This window comes from Myotis lucifugus, unplaced genomic scaffold, assembly GCF_000147115.1.
Source record: "Myotis lucifugus unplaced genomic scaffold, Myoluc2.0 scaffold_296, whole genome shotgun sequence".
Lineage (NCBI taxonomy): Eukaryota > Metazoa > Chordata > Mammalia > Chiroptera > Vespertilionidae > Myotis > Myotis lucifugus.
The window spans coordinates 55,369-79,442 of NW_005871344.1; the positions used below are offsets into that span (position 1 = coordinate 55,369).

General features: G+C 46.1%; 1 protein-coding gene across 2 annotated transcripts in view; it reads left to right on the forward strand.

The window, feature by feature from the left end:
• PLPP3 (phospholipid phosphatase 3) overlaps positions 1-24,074 on the forward strand; it is a 79,269-nt gene that overhangs the window by 46,941 nt on the left and 8,254 nt on the right. For both annotated transcript variants that reach the window (XR_002831987.1, XM_006100024.3), the window contains exons 3-5: positions 9,478-9,758; positions 10,160-10,217; positions 17,545-17,721. Coding sequence is in view for 1 of the 2 variants with exons in the window: in XM_006100024.3 (XP_006100086.1) it covers positions 9,478-9,758; positions 10,160-10,217; positions 17,545-17,721 (516 nt within the window). In the remaining variant the exon portion in view is untranslated. The remainder of the gene's footprint in view (positions 1-9,477; positions 9,759-10,159; positions 10,218-17,544; positions 17,722-24,074) is intronic.

A 24,074-nucleotide genomic window follows, 5' to 3' on the forward strand; every position in this document is an offset into this window, starting at 1 on the left:
CACTTAGGTCCATGTCCCAACCTCTGTGCTTACTTACTCTGTGACTTATCCTTCAACCTCAGGCAAAGCCATTGACTCCCTTGGAAAAGAGCTATGCCTTCCTTTTCTGTAAGTTGTTGACAGAAGTTCACCAACTCCATGGCTTGTTTTGGGGGTCAAATCAAGTGACATTATGTGTGTCCTCAGTGAGAATCATTCTTTTCATGTCTGTAGTGTCGGATAGTGTACAAAGTGGCCTTTATGTGCACATTCTCGCGTGTGTACCTGGCAGTCCTCTTGGGAGGTTGATCCTTATGGCTTAGGCAACTGAGGCCCAAGGATAGGAAGTGGTTTTCCCATAACTGGTTAGTGGCAGCGTCAGAACAGGAGTTCTCTGATGCTAAGACCAAGGCTTTTGGTAGAAATAACGACACCGTGGCTGCCTCCTAAAGCCTGCCTACCTTACTTATCAAACACCCATGGTGTAGCAGGTGCTGGGGACATAGTGATGAACCTTATCCCAACCAGCTGGGTGTTTTCTCTCATCATTAAACTGCTACAAGCTGCCCCACCTCAAGCAGACAAATAGCCTCTTCAATACACATTGCCTTGTAATGTGATGTGTGTCCATGTCTTGTCTCCCCAGCTAGATAATAGGTTCCTGGGAGGCAGAGACCAGGCCTTTTCCTCTTGCACACGGTCGGTACTAAACAAACACGACGCAGACATTTCCTTCTTCAGCAACCATTCCTTGGCTGTCTTCTCCCACCTTCCAAAGGTCCCCCAGGCCCCTGGGCCCACCTCTATCTTTACGGTTACGGTGTTGAAGTGTCACGTCTATTGACTTGTCTGGTTCCTGCGTGCCCTGGTATCTGCATCAGGATATGGACCAGTCTGGTTTGATTGTGTATTGCTAGCACAAGGCACAGACTCTGCTGGTCAGTATATGTTCGTAAAAATCACAGGAAGCCACGCGTTTGGGGCAGAAAATCAAAAACTATTGGGTCAAAAGATGTCAGAAGATGTCTGGAGCAGGAAGAAGTGGCCTGTTTGCTTCCCTGTATGGCCCACGGTGCACACGGAACATGCTCTGTGCCACATGAACATTTCTTGCTGGAGAGACATGAAGAAGAGCTTAATTCCTCCAAGACTTGTTTGTTCAGGATCAGGCTGCAGTGTGCCTACATCTGGACTTCATTACTTCCTCCCCACCCCCATCTCCCTTTATCTGAGAAAGCACTGCCAAGAAAACAAGGTTCCCCAGGATTGCCTCCTCATTAAAGGTTAGTCGTGTTTTCAACTCTGAAAAAAAAGTGAAGCCGTGCTGGCCCGGCACTGCCTTAGTGGGAGACCCCGTCCCCCAGTTTACAATCCACTGCATCTGTGCAATTACCAAGACCACCAACAGAGAGCGGCCACATTAATCCTTCAACTGTGTCATCCCCTGATCAGATGGCTCTGGCGTTCTTCTGAGGCCCTCTTATCCCTGGAGGGGTGGTGGGTGGGGGCATCTATTTGCGATTTAACAAAACACAGGCATGGAGATTAGGATTTACTGTAATTTGTTCCCTTTCCCCAACGCCCCACTCCTGCCTTGGAAGAAGGGAGAGCTGTGCAGTTAGTTCTTCCTTGGTTATGCAGAGGTCTGAGGGGTTAATGACTATTTGAAAAGGTATCTACTATGAAGGTGACAATTTTCTTCATTTTAAGTGATAATGCTTAAGCGGCTGAAAAGTCTGTTCCTGTGAGTCAGGGTGTGTTAGGGGGTGGGGTAGAGAGTTGGATAACATTGGCCAGCTCTATAATGGGCCAGAAACTAAGATGCCTTATCTTAAATCCTCTTCAACAGCTGCCTGAGATAGGTATTATTTACCCCACTTACAATGAGGGAGGGAGTGTGCTGACGCTTACAAGGGTGACGTGACCAGTGTAAGGTTTCTCTGCTTAGTTGAGTGGGGGAATTAAAACCCAGATCTGTCTGACTCCAAAGCCCAGCACTTGCACTGACGTTTATGGAAGGCCCTGTCAGTGCTGGGTGCTATGCAGAGTGCTCTTTATTTAGTGAGCTGCCAAAGCTTTTAGATCTTGGAGAGCCCAGTGTATGGAGGAAGACAAAACATCGAGACCACCGGGCAGGTGGCTGTCTAAGACTGACAGTGTGCGATAGTGATTTGTAGGAAGTGGTTTGTGCATGAGATGATAGGTACATACTTGGTGAGACCTCCCCTGGAACAAGCAGGCATGTGATAGGCAGCTTCGCTAGAAGCTGATGTATAAGACAATACTGTTCTCAGAGCTTATGGTCTAAAAGAGAAGCAGGGCAAGTACAAGACTGACTATGTTGTTAGACTCCCAAGGAGATAAAGAATTGTTCAGAGAATAAGAAGAGACTCAGGACAGTGCAGGGTGCTGGGCTTCAGAGGAGTGAGAGCTTCAAGGACAAAATAGGCCAAATGCTATAAATGGTCTGAGAGATAAATACGGCGCTACAAGAGTTCAGAGGAAGATCGCTGGAGGTTATTTTCATTGGCGAGGACTTCATCAGCATCATGATTCACCCATTTAATTATCACAACAGCCCTTGAGTTGTTGGTACCGCAACATGCCTGTTTTTACACATAAGGAAACTGAGACTTCTCAGCTCAGTTGTGCAAGACCCTTATGTAAAAGAGCCAGAACTATAACCTTGTATACCAATTGGCACTTGAGCTCTACTTTGAAAGATGGTCGGAACTTTCATCAGAGATCCTGACATTCCAGGCAGAGGATTGCGTCAAGGATGGTAGAGACTAAACAATAGACCTGCTTGGCTGGAGAAATAACCTATAAGGGAGTAGGCAAAGATAAGATAGGAAAAGATGACAGCAAGATTGTGAAATTCCTTGAATGCTGAGGAGTTTTTTCCTTCAATTAATTGGCTAGAGATGGATGAAAAGTATTTTAAGCTAGTTTGGTCAATTTTCCAACCCAGATACACGTGAGACCTGAACCACAGGCAATGCAAGGAGAAGAGAGAGAAAAACATGGTGTGTGAGTCGCCTTGCAAAAGCAGGCTGAGCAGAATTGGATGACAGTGGGATAAGGGAGATGGAGGAGTCTAGGGCTTCATGTCTTTGAAGTTGTATGTTTTATGGCACCATGAACAGAAATGGAGGAAAGTGAAGTAGTTTGGGGGCAGAAGTGGGAATGAGTGGAATAATTAGGATGATGTGCTAATGACATTGATTTGATAGCCAGTTGGGAGATTTACTGACAATTGGAATAGGGCAGATAGGGGTAAGGTGTAATCTGAAACTAGAGACAGAGAGAGAGAAAGAGAGAGAGAGAGAGAGAGAGAGAGAGAGAGAGAGAGAGAGAAAGAGACCCTAATGGAGGTCTTCTTCACAAAAGTATAATTGAAACAGCCGAGATCACAGCAGACAGGCAAGAAGACAACCTTAGGGAAGATCCACATTTATCTGGGAGAACCCAGAAGTGGAGCCACTGAAAAAAGGAAGACGGTGTTTGAGAAATAGGAAGTAAAGAACAGTGGTGCTATCTCAAGGAAGCTTAGAGAAGTCAATGTCACAAAGGAGTATGAGATGGGCAGTAGGCAATGCTGGGAAAGAGCAGCCAGGAGACTTGCATGGACAGTCAGAGCTAGGCATCTAGGAGACCCATGGCTTCGTCAAGTCTTTGACTTTTGGGAAAAGAATGAGGCTTCATGCTTCAGACTGCCTTCTTCATATGACTAGTGAGTATAGGGCAGCCGCTGCTGATTTCAACTATGAGTAGCTTCTGTGGCTTCTATTTGGCCTCTTTGCTGTCCGTGTTCTAGATATTGGAGTTTTAACTTACCCATAGAGCCCATTGGTGGCCTTGGATAGATCTATGTCCTCATCGTCTTTCAGAGTCTGTGAAGTACTGATCTCCTGCCAAAGAGGTTGATTTGCTAGGCAAATAAAAAATGGAAATTTTCATCAAGTGTTTGTAGTCACAAAGATACCTCAATTCCTTACCGTGGATTGAGCATTCAGCTTCAGAGAAAATACAGCTACACTTGTCTCTCCATCCTTAGAAGCACAACTTGGATACATTATGTTTCCTTTCCCTTGGGACTGAGAAAAATGATTCTCCCTTTATTATTCTCCCTCATCAAATGCTTGTTGAATGAATCTCTTCTGGACTGAAAGAGGTTCATTGATGCACACAGCCGAGAGGTGAAAGAACAACCCAGTGCTCTGGTGATCTGGGGCTTGGATGTTCAAGTGCCTGACGATTACGTGTCCTCATCAGGTGCAATGTCCGTCTCACCGGAGACATAGATGCTGCTGCCTGCTAGGACTTCTACGAGAAAACCAGCTTGATGCCAGCAGACAGAGCATAGAAACTAGAACAAGGAGGTCCAGACCTCCTTATTTCTGACCCAGAATGATTCACTGGCCTGACTTACTGGCCCCTCAGCCCTTCACCATACTCACTTATCAAGTGTCAGCAATAACTTAGTAATTCACAGGCTGTTGTGAGAAGCAAATAACACAGTAGACGGGAAAATGTTTTGTAAGCTGTAAAGTGCTATGCAAATATTATTCAAGCAGATCAGAACATAGGGAAGTTGGTCCTTCGAACTCAATAGGGAAAGGAGATGAGTTCTGCATCTCTAAAAAGAGGGATCCTTGAGACACTGCAAATATCTTTTCTTGATGTAATTTAAAATAGAGTGGAATGTTAAAAAAAAAACACAAAAAAACAGACGATGCTGTATGCTCTTTCCGCTTTGGGTTTAGACTTGCCTTCCAGTTTGTTCCCTTGAAAAAGTCATCTTAGATAAAATGGTCAAAACCCACGTCATCTATACACATGTGTCTGGAGGGGTGGGACTTCTAAACTACTTCCTGGAATGTTCTCTTCCAAGGAGCCCTTGGAAGTATCTGAGGAAAAATATTCTCTGTGAGTATTTGTTAGTTTTCTGTTTCCCCTTCTCCAATGGGAGAAGAAAATTAACTTTCAGAGGGCCCCTCAGTACATGCTGGCCATTTGACATACCGCCTACTTGAGTCCCCATCGCCATCCTGCCAGGTAGATGCTATCAAACCCTGAGATGAAGTCACTTGCCTAAGGTTAAGAGATGAGATTCAGACCAAGGCTCTGCTGGCTCCAGAGTCAGTGCTATCTCACCATCCTAGCCTCTCTCCTATCCAGAAAGTCTATCCCAATGTTTCTCCAAATTTCCTCCCCAGAACAGTTCAATATTTGTGAATAGGTGGGAAGTTGAGCTCTTTTTCACCAGGAAAGACAGGAAGAGTGGCCCTCGTAGAGTTGGAGACAACCTCCCCCCAAACTGCAGCCGTTCTCAGGCAAGGACTGATCCCTTTCTGTCCCCTCGTAGCTTAATTGCAGTGCTTTCCAGTTTATTAGTTTCCAGATTCTGTGCCAAGTGCTTTAAGAGGCAGGTAGGGGAGAGTTCTCTGCTCGCCTGGCAGCCGGCCATCCCCCCAGAATCTGTTGCTTGCTGCTTCAGAAAGGGATCAACATTGAAGGCATTTGTCTCAGCAGTGAAATTTACATATCACAACCTTGCTGACTGAAGCAGAATTGAGGGCTCCAGGGGGCTGAGTCTGGGGGTGGGGACACAGCCTTTGTAGGGGGAGAGGGAGGGGAAGAGAAGAGCTTATTTTATTAACCAGGAATAAAAACATTGTGAGTAATGAATAAAGTCCGAAAGCAGTAAATCTGGGACTCCGGAGTTAGGTGTGTAACGTGTCAGGGAACAATTTAAGCCTTCGCCTCTTGTGCAGAGGTGAGGTATGCGGGCCGTCATTCACAGCCCGAATTTCATTAAATGGTCTTTTAAGGGTTAGGATTACAAGAAGCCAAGTCCGGCTGGTTCATAATGATGATTTATGGCTGTGTTGTCGACTCCCCGACCCTTCTGTACAAGGGGAGAGAGAAAATACATAATTTGTTGCTCATTAACTCCAAGATCTGTCAGGGCTGGCCCAGAAGCCATGTGGTCCTGGAGTCATGTGTCTGCTAAATGGCTTCAGCCTGGTCCAATCCTTGAAAATATACAATTGCTATAGTACAGTGGAAACTGTTTTTCATAACAATAGAAATAATAAAATTTTCTCAATGTAGTCAGCCGTGGGTCTTGGAACTTGAGAGTCAGAATATCTGAGCTCTCCTTATAATCCTGCAGATAAGTCAGTAGCTCTCAGAGCCTCAATATTACCATCTTTAAAGTGGGTATATCTTCTCCACAGAGTTGCAGATTAAATGAAACTATAAAGTACAAAAGAAATGAGGATGATTGGTGCTATGATTAACGTTGTTATTAGGAATTTGAGGTACCATAAAATGTTCTCTTTATCTCCCCATGATTAGAGGAAGCATTTTAATTAGCCATTTACTGTTTGCAAGACTGGGGCACGGAAAACTGAAGTTTTATAATGAAGCATGTCAGACCTGAAAGGAATCTTTGAGTTGTAATCAAGCCCTTTCTCTCTAAGCCAGTGGTTCTCAACCTTGGCTGCACATTAGGATCACCTGGGAATCTTTTTTAAACCTGATTTCTGGGCCTCATCTTTCGGAAATTCTGTTTCTTTGTTACTAATGTTGTGGCCTCACCCCATAACAAAGAAACAGAATTTCCGGAGGATGAGGCCCAGAAATCAGGATTTCAAAATGATTCCCAGGTGATTCTAATGTGCAGCCAAGGTTGAGAACCACTGCGAGTCTAAGCTGACTGATGCAGAGAGGTAACTCACCTGAGATGCATTAGTAAATTCACGTAAAAGATACCAATTTGCAGTGGAAACCCACCTGTTCTTCCTCAGCATCAAATAGGAAATCACACTCAAGCTGAGCCAATTAGAAACAGTTTCATAATCTGTGACAGATACGGTTCCAGAACCTCAAGAGCAATCCAAGGGCAGGGATCGTGCACAGGGCCTTGCTTCCGCTCCTTGCCTGCGGTCATCTCCTAGGAAGCACTTTGTCTTCCTACTGCTTATTACCTTTGCTGAGTTGGGAGGCAGTGGTGGAGGTGGCACAGGAGAGCTGAGAATACACGTCATTGCAATTAGGAGGTAATAAATCATGGAGCCCAGCGTCCTCATTTTGCAAATGTAGAACCTAACTTATTCCAAATTCACTCAATGAGTAGGGACTTTTGAACCCTGGCACCTTGACTCTTAGTTTGGTGTTCTTTCCTCTTGTCTAAAGTCACGTGAGCATGACTTATAAATAAAGAAGAATAAGAAAGAGTTAGAGTACTTGATGGCGGTTATAAACATCTGGAACTTGTTAGCCTGTAAGGTTACATAGGGTAAAAGTGTAAACAGGTTCAAAAGGGGAATTAGGCCATGAATGGTAGGAAAGAATGCTGGGTGGGGACTCGGAACACCTGGGTCTAATCTTTAAAATGTGAGTTAGCTTGGACCTCAGTTTCTTGTGTATATAATGGACCCTTTCATTTCTGACTTGCTATGCTTCTCAGATTTTAATCTTTGCAATGTGTTATCAAAGGACTCTTGGTAATATTTAGAGGATATTTCCAATTTTGCAATAAGGCATTTGTGAAGACTACTGTCCTGCTCACTCAGGGGGTGGCTAAGCCAGGAGACTTGCTGGACTGGCCTTTGATTGTCTCCCTCTAATATAGAATCACACTCAATTTGATCTGGGAAACAAAAATGTAGTACTTAGAAATAAGTAGTGCCCGGCGACTGTGGCTTCGTTGGTTGAGCATTGTCCCATGCACCAGGAGGTTGCCGATTCAATTCCCAGTCAGGACACATGCCCAGGTTGTAGGCTAAATCCCCAGTAGGGGGCTTGTAGGAGGCTGCCGATCGAATCGATCTATGTTTCTCTCTCATCGATGTTTTTATCTCTCCCTTCCTCTCTCTGAAGTCAATAAAACACATTAAAAAAATAAACAAATGGCAAGCACTTATAAACACAGAATCACTGTATGAATGTTAGCTGTAGAAGTAGCTCTTCTCACTGTTGCACCTGTTGGCCCTTGGCCCAGCTGGCATGCCCCTTTATTCCTGGCCATCCTATCCCCAGCCTCTGGAGCCCTGGAGGACTTGGGTCAGACCCCGTGCCTTGATGCCTGCCCCGCTGTGGAAGAGTAACAGGAGTCTTTGGAAAGGAGTGCCCGACGTGTCAGCCTATTGCTTCCCTTGTGGTTGTGAACATGCTCTCTGCTCCCTGAAAGGGCAAGTGTGGCTCATCTTCCTGCCCTGTGAGGAAGAGTGAAAGGGCCTTTGTGGTGAGTGATGAGTTGAATATCGCTCCCCCTGGACTGTGGTTACAACCAGGAAGTGGCCAGGGCTGTGCTGCGGAGTTAAGAGAAGGGCAGCAGGCTGTGTGGTTTGGTGCATCACCAGAGCAGAATCGGTCCGCTGCTGCATAGGCAACATAGGCATTTATCTACAGGGAATCCGCTGGCCCCACCCACATTCTTACTATAAAACCAGGCAGCTTCAGTTGAAGTGCATCCCCGCTCTGAGCCTCAATTGTATCTATCGTGGTTGTTGTGAGGATTTCACAAAATCAAGTATATAAAAGCAATGCCTGGTATGAAGTAGGGATTCAGTGATCGGTAGCTCTCTCTCTTTTTTTTTTTTAAATAGTGATAAATGTCCCCTGAGTGTCAAGGTGTAGACATTGAGGGATGAAGGAAGGGTACGAAAATCAAGACTCGCTGTCCTTCAGGATCAAAGGGACAATGCAAACCAGACTTGAGAAAATTCACAAACACTGAAGGGCATTGTATGAAAAGTTCCTGGTTTGTAAACCAGTGTTCATTTCATCGTACCGTGCTTCTAAAAAGGAAGATGGAATAATCACTTTCCATGACCCAGTTTATTTATCACATTTGAGCCAAAAACTCTGCAAAGGTGTGTAGCCTCCTTTCTTGGAGGGAGGGACTGAAGCCTAGAGAGGTTAAGGACACCAGGTAGGTGGCAGAGTTCAGACTCAAACTCAGGACTTGGCCTTGGGGCATTCACCCTTTACTATAGAAACCCCCACCGTGGTTCAGTGTTGGCACAAGGCTGAGGCCCTTTGTAGAGTTAGATTGTTGTTGGTGATCCTTTACCCCAATCCCAGAGTCCTCACATTTGCTTCGATCCTCTGACATCCTGACCACTCTTAACTGTTCTTGCTTCTTCATGTAGATGTATTTTATGTAGCTAAGTTCTTATTTATCTCTTTCTTATGTTGAAATGTGTATTTGCATGACAATATTTGAGTGTATGTTTTTATTATGAAGGTACTCTATGGCTATGCAGGACTTCCTTGTACAGGGGAAATGACATCCATGTTAGCACTTAGTACTCTCCTCCCATGCATATTTGTATTTTTATGCTTTTAAATAGAACTTGGGGTTTCCTAGATTATAACTTGCAGTTATGTACTGAGCATTCTCTTACATTGTTAAATACCCTTTACAGCATCAGTTTTGATAATGGGTCTTGATCCTGCCTAATTCCCCTTTTGCTTTCCTTTTAGATCATCACAGGGGAATTCTACCGGATCTATTACCTGAAGGAGAAGTCCCGGTCCACGATTCGGAATCCCTACGTGGCAGCCCTCTATAAGCAAGTAGGTTGCTTCCTCTTTGGCTGTGCCATCAGCCAGTCCTTCACAGACATTGCCAAAGTCTCCATAGGACGTCTGCGTCCTCATTTCTTGAGCGTCTGCAACCCTGACTTCAGCCTCATCAACTGCTCCGAGGGCTACATTCAAAACTACAAATGCAGAGGCGATGACAGCAAAGTCCAGGAAGCCAGGTGAGGCACCACTCCCGTGACCACTATGTGCACCCGTTTGATGCAGGCAGTTCAGTGAGCATATACAAAGCATCTCCTAGGTGCCAGGCCCAGCGCTGTGCTCTGGGTTTGATGGGCAAGTATGACAGAGTCCCTGTTCTTGAGGAACTCACAAATGATTATAGATATGCAAATAAACAAGTATGATATAGTATAGGTAAGTTTATTCATTCATTCATTCGTTTGTTCATTCATTCATGGGTGCCTGCAAGGTTCCAGACAACTCATCCAAAGTACCATCAAGGATGCAAAAATAAACAAATAGTGCTGCTCTCAAGGTGACAATCTAGTCAGAGAAGACAGGAGTCAAATGTGTACGGGAATGTGAATACGGCTCTCATGGCCCTCTCTTGCTCTTGCAGGAAGTCCTTCTTCTCTGGCCACGCCTCCTTCTCCATGTACACCATGCTGTATTTGGTGGTAAGTATCTGCCCTCTGATTCCAATGTCCAGCATCCAGCCCCAGCTTACATCCCTTCTGTACATGGAACCCCCCGATTGGCTAGGGACAGATTTACAGTGAAATCCTTGAAAAGGAGATTAGCTAGAAAAATTAAGTTCTATTCTGAGCTCAGCCATTGCCTTAGCAGAAGTTGTTTTACTTTCCAGGATTTTCTCCATTTTTCAAATAAAAATAATAGTTAGCATATCTGCTTGATAAGCATTGAGTACCCATTTTGAAATTATAAAGTGATGAAAACACTTTGTATAAATTTATTAATAAGCACTGTTTCCCGAAAATCCATTAACTCAGTTGATTGTTACAGGAGTCTTATCTCATAAGTAACATCATTTCTGTTGTGGGGAAGGATTACCAAGTAAGGCTCCGAGAATTCAAGTAATTTCCAAAATTTATAGAAACCAGCCCAGCTGGAGTGGCTCAGTTGGTTGAGCATCTTCCTGTGCACTAAAATGTTAACGGGTTCTATTCCTAGTCAGGGCACATATCTGGGTTGTGGGTTTGATCCCCAGTTGGCGAGTGTAAGGAAGTTTCTCATCCCAGTTTCTCGCCATTCACTTCTTTGTATATATCCACCAGAGAAACTGTAAGCTTCTTTCCGTTGCAATCAGAACTTTGTCTCCTCATCGCTGACTTAATAGATCATGAGGGGCCTGTGTGGTGTAAAGGAGACCTTTGCTGCGACTTCACTGAACTGTTTACCGAATGAATGACTCTTTACTGTGGTGCTCGTGAGAACGGTTTATGTGTCAGAGGGTATGCCGGGTACCAAGGAAACAGGGAAGTGGCTCGACAGCCGTGTTTTTCGGCCTGTGGTTGTTAGTCACTGAGGTTTTGTTCAACATGTTTAGAATCCTAGAGCAGTGAGGTCTGATGTACCCATGAGGCATATCCACAGATCCTGGGGGTGTCTGCTGAAACTTTGTAGGAACAAGATTGCTGTTTGCAAGTGGAATCCACCACTGTGCCAGATGTTTTTTCTCTACATCATCCATCCATCCATCTACCCATCCACCCATCCACCCATCCTTTCATCCCTTGCTCTCTCCCTCCCTCCCTCCTTCCCTTCCTCCTTCCGTCCATCCTTCCAGCCTCCTTGTGTTAGTGACCTATAATTAGATCTTGTGAGCACCTGGGGACATCGAAAGAGCGCCATTTTGTGTGTGAAGCCTGAAAAGTACATGGCTGAAAAACAACTGGATAAGTTCTCTGATCCAGGGTAGACTGAAGGGTTAGAGCACAGAGGAAAGGGCCGTTAACTCTGCTGTGAGGTGCCTTTAGCTTACGAGCGGGTCAGAGATTCTACATAACGCTTACAAAGGCTGTGCACTTGTGTTTCAGACCTAGGTGTTATCAAAGTGTGAAATGGGAGGAGCCTGAAGTTCCAAATGTCCCATGCAGATTGGCCTTTAGTTCAGGACAGCTATGTAGTCCCCTCTTTTCTCTAAAGGCCGAAGTTCAATACATAAGATCCCAATACTTTGTGTGCGAAGTACTAATTACCTAAGGAAGCCAGGTAGTTCTGTGATTAGGAGTATGGACTTAGAAAGAAACAAATCTTACTCCATGTAAAACATGGCTCTTTGTTACCTTGAACAAGTGACATGACCTTTTTTGGACTTGTTCTTTTTATTTGCAAAATGGGCACAATGGTGTTAAACCCAAGAGAATGCTGTAACAATGCTGGTTATGTCATTTAAAGCACCTAGCACAGTATCTAAAACAGTGCTCACCAAAATGGTAGTTTCTTTTTCTACCCCTGATAGTGACAGAAAACAAGATCTGACTCCCCCTTTTTTTAAAAAATATTTTTATTGACTTCAGAGAGGAAGAGAGAGGGAAAGATAGAAACATCAATGATGAGAGAAAATCACTGATCGGCTGCCTCCTGCATAGCCCCTACTGGGGATTGAGCCTGAAACCTGGACATGTGCCCGGACCTGGAATGAAACCCTGACCTCCTAGTTCATAGGTCGACACTCAACCACTGAGCCACATTAGCCGGGCTGACTCCCTTCTGAAGAAAAAGAAGTCAACTAAAAATTTCTTTTTTGTCCTGAAAGTAGTTGAGTAACTTCCTAGAGAGACATCCCAGTTCTGCGCCATGTAGACGAGTCGCCAGGCACATGAGCCAGAGCCAAGCGTGAACCACTGGAGGAGATGAGAGAAGGGAGAAAGTTTTACCCTGTGGGTGTCAGCGATCTGGACAGACTTCCAGGACGAGAGCAGGCAGGGACAGAAGGAAGGACAAAAGCCTCCTTTTCACTCTCAGCAGAGCTGTCCCCGGAGTGATGGAAATGAAGCGAGAGGACAGTGCAGACCTGTTTCACCAGTATGCAAATCATCACATAATGAAACACAAATGACTTAGCAAAAACGGAGGGTGACTCACCCCACATCTAACTCTGCTAGTAAAGACCCGGGGAGCCAGATCGAGTCCAGCCAGAGCTTTCTAAGGAGGTTTTGTTAGAATTCCACAGGACCCCGATTTTGAAGCGAAGGCCAGGAAGAAGAGAACTCCGTTCATGGGGTGAGGTCTCTGTGCCAGGGACTTCCACACACATGATGGGGGAGGGGAGGGGCAACCCAACACATATTATAGATAGGATATCATTTTCATCATCTCTACAATAGCAGTGTTAGCAATTGGCAAGAAACTGTTAGTACAAGAAAAGGGCTTTAAAATTATATTCTTTTCTCATGAAGGAACTTATTTTATTCATGTCTGTGTCTTTTGCAGAGTTTTGAATAGAATAGATGCTCACAATATGTGGGTGTGTTTTCTTTTTAGTGAACAAAGCTCTGTATGTCACATATGAGAAAGCAGAAATGCAGAGAAGCACTGTGACTTGTCCGTGGTCAGACAGCTAGTACGAAGCACAGAAAAGATTCAAACCTAGTTGCTCTGATTGCAAGTCAAACACTATTTGCTTTTTCAACATCACACTGATGGTTAGGGAGTGGATTCTTCCAGCCCAGACACCTTCCCACACACAGGGATGTGAAGGTGGATCAGACAGGCCCTCGGAGCTGCTGAGCAGCATGAGAGGTCAGGGTGATTTAGACCTTCTGGGTTTCTCTCCAGCTCTGCTCCCCCCATTTCAGGGTGCCTAGGACTGTGATGAAGCTCCTGTAGGAATTCTGATTCTGGGAACGTCCCCTTGCTGTTCGGTCCATTTACATCCTCGTGGTCAGGAGGTTTGACGTCCTCTCCTGCCTTAGGGGTACCTGCCTTTGTGGAGTGGGAGTGAATGGAGCCTGCTGACCCACATAGTTTCCCAGGCTCACCTTTCCAAGGGGGCAGGGCGCTCCAGAAAGTCCTTACTAATCACAGCGAGGTCTACGCCTCTGGCCTGGAATGGTTCCTGCGAACTGGGCTATGAACCAGTAAAATTCAGTTCACTTAGCACCGTGGTCGGCAAACTGCGGCTCGAGAGCCACATGCATCTCTTTGGTCCCTGGAGTGTGGCTCTTCCTAAGCCTTAGGAGTACCCTAATTAAGTTAATAACAATATACCTACCTATATAGTTTAAGTTTAAAAAATTTGGCTCTCAAAAGAAATTTCAATCGTTGTACTGTTGATATTTGGCTCTGTTGACTAATGAGTTTGCCGACCACTAATTAGCAGTTTGATTGCTGTGGGATGGAGGGAGTCATCAGGTCCTTCGATCAACCTCACAGCCTGTTGCTGCCAGCTTACTTCTCAGATCAGAAGTCGCCACTGGGTAGAAGGTCGTTGTGTAATCTTTGTTTAGCAATTGACTTGTTTTGCTGAAATCAAACGCAGGCATTGAGTAAATCTCATTTACCAAGGCGAAAGGGTGGTGTGGATTTCTGAGAGAGTGCTTTGCCTACCCATCTCATGCCAGGCAGGATCCCGTATTGTCTCATGGAGTCCTGGCAACCCTGAGAGGGAGAGGCTTGCTGTTCTGCCAAGATGAGGAGGCTTAGAGAAGTGATCCACAGTAAGTGGGAGAGCCAGGACCGGAATCAGGGCTGTCACCCCCAAGCTCACTTTACTACCACCTCGCTTTCCCCTGAACTCCAGCTGCAGACACCAGGATCAGTCCAAAGATCTCAAGACATTTCTCCATAAATGTGTAGGGTGGGGACAGCCTTCCGTGCGTCCACCCTCCCCCCGCCTCCCACTGTAATTCCATGTCTTACTGCTTCCCAAGACGAGTCTTTCCCCATGGCCCCTGCTCCTTGCTCATTCATAAGCATTCTTTTCCTGCTGCTGATGACTGGTCTCTCTCCCTCTCTCCTCAAGTTCCTCTCATTTTTTTCTTTCATTAAGCTCCAGCCTTAAGTATGTGAGTCAGTGGAAGGGGACATGTGTGCCTTGTCCGGTTGGGAAACCCACCCTTCCTCTGCCCCTCCCTGATTTCCAGGCCTGTGACCTTAAGTCTACATGGAGGGGGCGGGGGGAAGTTTTCGAAAATTTTGAATTAGCCTTTTCTGAAGTCCTGCTGATTTTTCAGTTGAGGGAAATCAGAAAATCTTAGGTCCGAGTTAAGAAAATGGTTAGAGAGTAAGGTATCTGTTGATTGAGCAGCATATGGTGCCAGGTGCTTGATCTGCGTTACCACCGATCTGGACTGCAATCTGTAAGAAAGTGGTTATCACACTTATCATACATGTGAGAAAACTGAGGCTCAGTGAGGTTTTTCTTACATTAAAAAAATATGTTTTTTTTAATTGATTTCAGAGAGGAAGAGAGAGGGAGAGACAGAAACATCAGTGATAAGAGAGAATCATTGATCAGCTGCCTCCTGCACGCCCCCTACTGGGGATAGAGCCCACAACCTGGCATGTGCCCTGACCGGGAGTCGAACAGTGACCTCCTGGTTCATAGGTTGATGCTCAACCACTGAACCACACCAGCCGGGCTCGGTGAGGTTTTTTTGATGAAAACCTGTGCTCTTTCTGTTACCCACCTCACCCCATCCACTGACAAGACTTGCTGGTGAAGATCAGACTATCATGGGCTCAATACAAATTCCTTGTTCCCTGAACTTGCCATTGTCCTTAAGACTTGGGTTGAATTGGAGTTACACCAACATCATCCCCATCCCAAGTTCCCAAATGAAGGGAGCCTTTGATTCATAGTTGTAGAATCTGCTGTTGCATCATTTCAGCAGAAATGTGCAGATTATTTTTTATGGTAGATTATTTTTTTATGGTACCTCATGCCTTGCTTAGAGCCATTTAATTTTTCACCATTGCTTACAGCAACATTTCTCAGTAGGGACTCAATAGGTAGATGTCCTGTAAAATTAATTATTGTAAATGATGAAAACAGATTTAGTATAGAGCATTTGTCATTCGTTTTTTAAAAAGACCCCTAAAAGTCCATGCAGTACGGCTTAGGAAAGACTGACCTCCTAAATAAAGACAAGTTCCTCGATTTGACACCCAATGTCCTTCATGAGCAGCCTCTGCTTGCCTCTAGCCTCTGTTTCTCACCAGCCCCCCAACACCCTCTTCAGCTGAGCTGAGCCACTCGAAGTGCTGTGAGCTCTGATTGCTGGCTTCTAAGTCATCCAGCTGCCTGAAATACACGCCCCTCACTACTGTCCCCTTAACTCCTAGCAAACACTTATTCATCTTGAGGATTCAAGTCAAATATCCCTTGCACTTGGTAACTCACCCCAACTTCTTTCATAGTTCCTATAAAACCCCTAAGTATACTTGTTTTTGTTTTCATGTAGCTCCCCTTGCCCCCAACTGTATGATCCATAGGGTAGGAATTATAACTTCTCATTTTGTATCCTTAGCACGTGTATCATAATGCTTGTTTTTTTTTTAATTTAATTTTTTATTTTATTTCTCCCTAGTTCCATAGATTGGGCCCTGTAGGTTAGTTTTAGAATATTTTTTCAAGGTTTTTCCCCCTCCAAATTTTTACAGATATCCATGGGAATCTGATTGAATTTACATGCCAATTTACTCAATTTTGTAAGTGAAGTGTTCTTAGAAATAAAATTCTAGCTCTCCATTTAAATTGTCCTTTATGTTCCTTATTTCATAAAAGCTATGTAGGTTTTGTAAGATAATTACTACTTATTTAATCATCTTTGTTATTATGATGATTTTACCTCTTTTAGATCTTTAGCTGGTTATTTTTTATATGTAAAAAAACACACATTGATTTTCATCCCTTGTTTAGCAAATAGTCTTCAACATAGTTGAGGATTCAGTGCTAGGCCCTCTTCCTACACAAGCAAGAGTGACTCCAGAATCTTCCACCCTCTGTCTTCTCAGGCCCGGCTGCTGGCGTGGTCTTTCCTGACCACCGAAAGGAAAGTGTCCATTTGTCTCAGGAAGGGCAGAGGCCTATCTTTAGGCCGCCAGCCCCCTCCCCTCGGCCCGCTTCCCTTTTTCCTGGCCTCTCCCAGGGCTTTGCTTTGATTTGTCGTCGGAAGTTCTCCTTGTCCCCTTGCTTCTTCCCCTCCACGTTTCCCAAGTTCCCACAGGAACCTGGAAAGTGGGTTGTGCCCAGAGGTTAGAACGGAAACTGCAGCAAGATAACTATGGGGGACAATGCCCAGTTGACGTCATTTCAGCTTTTTTGCTTCGGCCAGAGGTGGTTTTTTTTTTCTTTAATTTTTCTTCAGGTTACTCTCCTGCCCCACCCAGCCCAGTGTCTGTCAGCCTCTCTCTGCAAGTCCTCTGGCATCGTCTGGATGATTTGTGTGTCCTTATTTTCTAATCCGACATCCACTGGCATAAGCCATGACTTAGGAACCTGTCCTCTGATAAGGTGCTTTCTTCTGACGCCTAGGCATCTCCTGTGACTATCAGGATAACCTGCTTATCATCATGCATCTCTGTTTCCCATGACGATGCTGAGAGGCAGGCCCTGCAGGGATTGCATAGCCACAGGCTCCAGGAAACCGCACAGATGCGCTCAAGGAGTTATCATTTGTTGAAAAGTAACCTCTAGTAACCCTGGTTACTATTTAATGAGTTTTAATCAAGAAGTAAAGAAAAGGAAATGAAACATTTATTAGGTGTCTAGTATGTGCCGGTCATATGCTAAGGCCACTGTCATGTACTATCTTCCTCAGCTCGCTCTAGCTGATCTCCCTCGGAAAACTCCCTTTTTCTTATTTTTTTAGTATAGGATCAGGGTTTAAAAAACCAGCTTGAGGTCATATCCAAGTCAAATGCTCTTTCTACAGGATGCCAACCCCAAGGTCCAGATGCAGCGTGTGTCGGCCAGGCGCTATAATGCCCTCAACAGTGAGTGACTTAGTGTCTGTTCCTTTTCTCTCCCGCCTCCAGCTGTACCTTCAGGCCCGCTTCACTTGGCGAGGTGCTCGTCTGCTCCGGCCCCTCCTGCAGTTCACCCTGATCATGATGGCCTTTTACACAGGACTGTCCCGCGTATCTGACCACAAGCACCATCCCAGCGACGTCCTGGCAGGATTTGCTCAAGGAGCCCTGGTCGCCTGCTGCATAGTAAGTAGCATCTCGTCCTCAGTATGCAAGCAAGCCCTGGGCTGCTGCTTTGTGTTTCCGGCTCAGGGACCACAGCCAGGGAGCTCTCGGTCCTCTTCTCTGCTTGGTATCCGAGGAGTCACCCACCCCGGGACCCCTCCAGCAAAATGAGAATCATGACCGCCTCTTTCAAGCCTGTGCGTTTTCATCCGACAGGGTCTGCACATCCTCTGCTCCGTAAACAATGGCAGAATGTCACACCTGGAAGAGATTGTAGACTATGTTCAACTCACTTTATCTCTGAGGGCATTTCGGGTTGAGAGGGGAAGAAACTTGCCCCAGGTCACATGCCAACTCTAAGTCCTGACTCAGGGTACTCAAATGCTGCTTTGGTGGACACTTACTGTTTAGTAGAACTCAGCTTCTGGGAGAACTTCTGTCTGCCCCACCGTGACCTTTGGTCAGATCTTAGCCTCAGTGTTGGCTGGAGAAGAGGGAGTTTGGTGAAGGCTAAGGCCTCCCCCAGCCTGAGGGCCTTACCCATCCTGTCACAGAGCGCCCTAGAGATGGCCTTGGGATGGGCCACATTCTGATTTGCCCCAAGTGAATGGGTTGCCCTTTCCACATGCTGATCCTAGTGAGGGTGGGTTACGGTACCCCCCTCTCTGAGACTCGCTCTCCTTGGGAATCTGCTTTTCCTGCCTGCTAAAAGTTTTAAGGGGTGTATCCAGCAAACATGAACGAGCAGCTATTCTGATATTGTGCCTTCTGGGCCCTTCTCAGGGGGGCTCCCCCTAGCCCAGCAGGAATCCAGTAATGAATGGCTGGATGTTTAAGCACCGTGCATGTATAGGTTGTACTGTTGTTAGTATAACCCTTGCTCATTCACAGAAGGAATCATGAACAATGGAGCGATAGAGGCCAGCCCCTGTCCTTTCCTAATTTCTAAGCCTGGCTGCAGCCCATGTCCCCCTACAATAACCTCTCACCCTCCTGTGAGAGCATTTATCTGTGTTGAACTTGTTGGTGTTCCTCCTTTTAGAATGTGTGTTCCTTGGGGGCAGGCCCATGTATAATGTATATCTAATTCTCCCTGTCTCACCAAGGCCTGGCAGGGATCCTAGCTCAGAGTAAATAAATGCATGCCTTGCAGCAAGACACTAGACTAAATGAGTGGATGTTCCCTTTCCTGAGAACACTCTAAGGACATCCTCTTAAAGACAGAGGATGGATAAGACACAGGCCTTGCTCCCAAGGACATCCAAGTCTAGTCACTCCCATAGTCAGGCCAAGCACGGGAGTTACAGTCCCGTGTGGGGCTGCAATGGAGACCGGAACGGGGCACTTCAATGGGCAGGCCAGGGCCGGACTCAGTGCAGTGTGCATGAACAGGGGCGGGGAGTTGGGGCGATCCAAGTGGGCACCACAACGAAAGTGGCCTCTGAGCTGCGTGCCAGCCTGGCACGGGAACCCTAACCTCAGGGACTGGCTGTTTTGGTGGTTTTGTTCATTCCTTTCTTTTTTCCAGTCAAGGCCAGGGGGAGGGAATTTGGGAGAGCAGCTGTTGATGGGAGTGGCTGTCACTGACCAGCTTGTTCTGGATGCTCCGTGCTCGGTCCTTCCATGTGACGTGACAGTGGGGCATGGGTGTGTGCACTAGTAAGTAGAGAAGCCAGGAGGTGGGTCCACCAGAGCCAGTGCTGTCAGACCCAAGCTTCTTCTCAGGGCCTCATCTCCTACTCCTCTCCAGGCACATGGAACTTGTCAATACTCTCCAACTCCCTGAGCTCTTATACAGTCATCCCTGTTGGTGTTACACAGTCCCAGTTTTCCCTCATCTCTGATGAAACCTTCTGTGTTAGTTTCCCATGTTGCTGCTGCAACAAATTACCACAAATGTAGTGCTATAAAACAACACAAATCCACTGTCTTAGAGTTCTCGAGTTTGATATTTCAAAATGGGTCTCACTGGGCTAACATCAAGGTGTTGGCAGGACTGCGTTCCTTCTGGAGGCAGTGGGGAGGATCCGTTTTCTTGACTTTCCCAGCATCTAGAGCAGTGGTTCTCAACCTTCCTAATGCCACGACCCTTTAATACAGTTCCTCATGTTGTGGTGACCCCCAATTTCATTGTTACAAATTGAACATAATTAAAGCATACTGATTAATCACAAAAACAGTATGTAATTATATATGTGTTTTCCGATGGTCTTAGGCGACCCCTGTGAAAGGGTCGTTCGACCCCCAAAGGGGTCGCAACCCACAGGTTGAGAACCGCTGATCTAGAGCCGGCCTGCATGCTTTGGCTGTGGTCCCTTCCTCCATCCTCAAAACCAGCAGCGTAGCATCGTCAAGTCTCTCTCTCGCTCTCTCCCTGGCCCCTGCTTCCATTGTCACATCTCCTGTGATTCTGACTTTCCTGCCTCCCTCTTACGAGGACTCATGATTACATTGGACTCGCCTGGATAATCCAGGGTAATCTCTCCCATCTCAAGATCTTTATCTTAATCACATCTGCAAAGTCTACTTTGCCACGTCAGATAACATAGTCATGGGTTCTGGGGATTAGGACAGGACATCTTTGGGGGCCATTGTTTGGTCTGCCACATCTTGTGCCCCCAGGTGGCCCTTTGCATGTTTTTCCTGCTGTTGTATTCAGCCTGGTTCTATCATAAGTGTCTGCTCAGATGTCTGTCTCCCCAATATAATTGCAGATGTCTTAATAGCAGACTCCATGGCTTAACTTTCTGATTATTCATTTTCAGCACCTAGCACAGTGGTTGACACACAATAGGTGCTTGGTAAGCATTGGTTAAAGAATGAGTGAGGAATTAGCTTGTGACCTCAGGCAAGACACTTCCCCTCTGAGCCAAGTTTCCCTGTAGCTCTGTGACCTTCTCCCACAATCTGTGGCATCGCTGACTCTGTAGTAACTAAGCTGGACTTGCTCTCTCAGATGTTACCAAATCGCTGAAATGCCCAGGAAGATGGCCTCTACTGGGGTTCATGACATGTCTCTGAGCCCCCGTGAGTGCAGTGCATCACCCTAGGATGTTGGCTTAGTCACTGTGGAGCCTCAGCAACAGGCCGTGACAGCCAAGCACTTTTACACGAGTCTGGGGAGTAAGTCCTGTCACAGCAAGCAGGCGTGTCTAGACAACAATCACATGCCAGACAGGAGTGGGTTCGCCCCCCCCCCTCACTAGTTGAACCCTTTTCAGAGAGAGAAGACAACGGTACCCAACACAGACAGAAAACCTACCTGGCGTCATGGACTCAATATGAAGACATGGACACGTAGGGGCAGATGGGCCCACACACTGATGTACACATTCACGTGTGTGGGCAGAGGTACACAGGATGATGTTAGCCAGTGCCCAGAGAGACCCAGAGGGCAGATCCAGTCATACTCAGACCCACAGACATCCATCCTCTCCATGTCTCACCTGTGCTCAGAACCACAGACACACACAGACAGGTCCATGTAAACACAGGCACATGCTGACATTATCAGTCCCCCTCACACACACACACACACACACACACACAGTCACCCTGTCAAGGTGTGAGCTCTTCAGCTGGACTCACCATATCCACTCCAGGGACTGGGATGAGGGGACAGACATCAGTTCATTTCCTTTCTGGTCACCTCCTCCTTTGACCCCCTAACAGATGGCAAATTATGGGGCCCTGGGAGGGGTCGGGGCAGGGCCAGGCCGTCGTGGCTGCGGGTTCAGCAGAGGAAGCAGCTGCTGGTGAATTTCATAAACACCCAGCAGAGTCTTTCCTGGTTTTCCTCTCCCTGGGGGTGGGGCTCTGCTCTGGTCACTCTTTTGTGTGCTGCTGTCTTCCTCCAGGATGTAGGGAAGGGCGAGGGCATTCTTTGTCTTTGCCCCTGTGAAGTAAAGAGATGTGACTGTGAAGAAGAGTTCAAGCGGAAGCTGGGGTACAGGAGGAGAGTGTGTGGCATGCCCGGGGACGCACAGTGGCAGAGTAGAACCAGATCCCAGGGTCTTGCTTCTATCTCAAGGACTAGAATAGAAGCGCCAAAAGCATGCTTGGTCTATGCCCGTGGTTGGCAAAACGCGGCTCGCGAGCCACCTGCGGCTCTTTGGCCCCTTCAGTGTGGCTCTTCCACAAAATACCACGTGTGGGTGTACACTTACAGTGCGATTGAAACTTCGTGGCCCATGCGCAGAAGTCGGTATTTTGTGGAAGAGCCACACTAAAGGGGCCAAAGAGCTGCATGTGGCTCGCAGGCCGCGGTTTGCCGAGCCGCAGTTGGCCGACCACTGGTCTATGCCATGAATTTGTGAGATCTCTTTCTTCTCCAACAGGAGAGATCACCACCTATTCCCCTTGGATTTATTCTACTCTGCCTAGGCACAGGGGCATGGATGAAATGGCCTCCCAGATCTTTTCTGGCCCTGCAAACGCCTAGCTCTTTGCCACCCCAGGCCCCACTCCCAGGTGGGCAGGGGTGCCAGGAATGTGGATGTGGGAGAGAGAAGGAAGCAAAGGCATAGATAAACGTTGACCCCCAGTAGAGGATGAAGTGTCTTTGGAGTATTCCACGGTTTGCAGCATCCTTTTAAAGTCTCCTTTGCATTCCCCTGCCGAGATGGATGAGATGGGTGATGAGGCAGAGACTCAGAAAGGGGAGTGCTATTCCTGCCACTTGTTGGTTGGGCAAGTCACTTCCTCTCATCCACCTTTTCCCATTCTGTGAAATACGGATAGTAATAACCTTACACGATCTTTGGATTGAGGATTCAGTGAATGAGAGATATACCGTGCTTGGCACATGCAACACATTGATAGTATGTGTATTATGTGTTAAGTACTAGGTTTAAGGATTTGCACTAAAAAGAGTTGGTCCTTGAAGAGCTTCGTTAGAATATAGTAGCTTTCCAAGACTTGACCACAATTCACAATAAATACATTTTTACATCATAACCCAATGGAGATACCCGCGCATAACTAAAATATTTCACAAACTGAGACTTAGCTATCGTGTGTGATACACTATAATACTTTTTACACTGTAATATTTTTAATTTAATTTTTTTAAATACTGGTGGTGACCACCCAGTATATTGATATTATAACTCACTAATGATTTATGACATGCAGTTTGAAAAACACTGATCTAGGGCAGACAATTGAAGGGCTCAGCTGCAAGGAGGGACCCTCTACTGGGGACAGTGGGGGCTCAAGAGAGGGGTTAGTTCATTCTCCTTGAGGCTGTTAGAAGACTAGAAAAAATTTCTTGGGGAGGTGATTCTTGAAAAATGCGTGGACATTTTCTATGCGATGCAAACAATAAGGAAGGGCATTTTATACTGAAGGAATTACATAGACTTGGAGATGGATGAGAGTATGGTATGTCTTGTAACCCTCAGCAATTCAAAATGATGGAACTTGTAGGATAATGGGAAATGGGGGCTCAGTAAATCACGGTCCCCTTCACCCTTTCAGCTTCACAGTGTATGATTGCTGGGAGTGGGGGTCCCTGCCTTGGGCCAGCTCCTGTCTTCCTTGGTTACCACATTCTTGAACTCCGGCTCCTGCTGAATCTAAAATCCCATCAACAGAGCTGTCAGCCCTCGGGTCCTCCTTACCAGAAACTCTTCATCATGACAGCCTAGAAGTGCCTCTCTAAGTCTCCTTGGCAGGACATAGCTCCCTCTTGACCTTCAGAATTGCCCGCAATTCTCTCTCCTCTGCTGCTCCAAGCTGTCCTTCATATTAACCTCCTCCTTCATGTCCCTCAGCAAGATGATCATAAACGATGGTACCCGAAGTAGGATTTAAATAGACCTTTATGAGTGTTTTCACATAAATTCTTCTATTTCAGCCTTACAGTAACTATGGGAAGGTAGATTTTTAAGTAACATTTGCACAAAATACAGTGCAGGTTTATCAGCTGAAGTCATAAACCTCTTCATTTTGTATAAATTCAAGCCGAGACAAGAGTGTGACTTAGCCTGGGTCACACAGCCGTAGCAGTTTGGGGACTAGATCCTCACTACTAGTGGGACACTCTTTCTACCCCTCATGCTTCCTTATAAATTCCCAGGGCCCAAAGCCACTGAAGCACTTTACTGAGGTTAAAAAACAAAAAAATGATTGCTTTCAACTCCCATTTAGTAAAAATATAGGGCTGCCTGCCAAAGATGGCTTTTCTTTAGACATTTACTATACTTAGAGCATGAGGTGAGCCAGGTCCCAAGACTTTCTCCTACAAAGAAAATTATTCCTTAATCTATAGATTGCTTATTACTTTAGAGTGGGATGCAAAAGGAAATCCCAGAGCAAAGATGTGGGGATGTGCACAAGGAGCAGCGCGTGGTGTCTGTCCCCACATGAGGGGA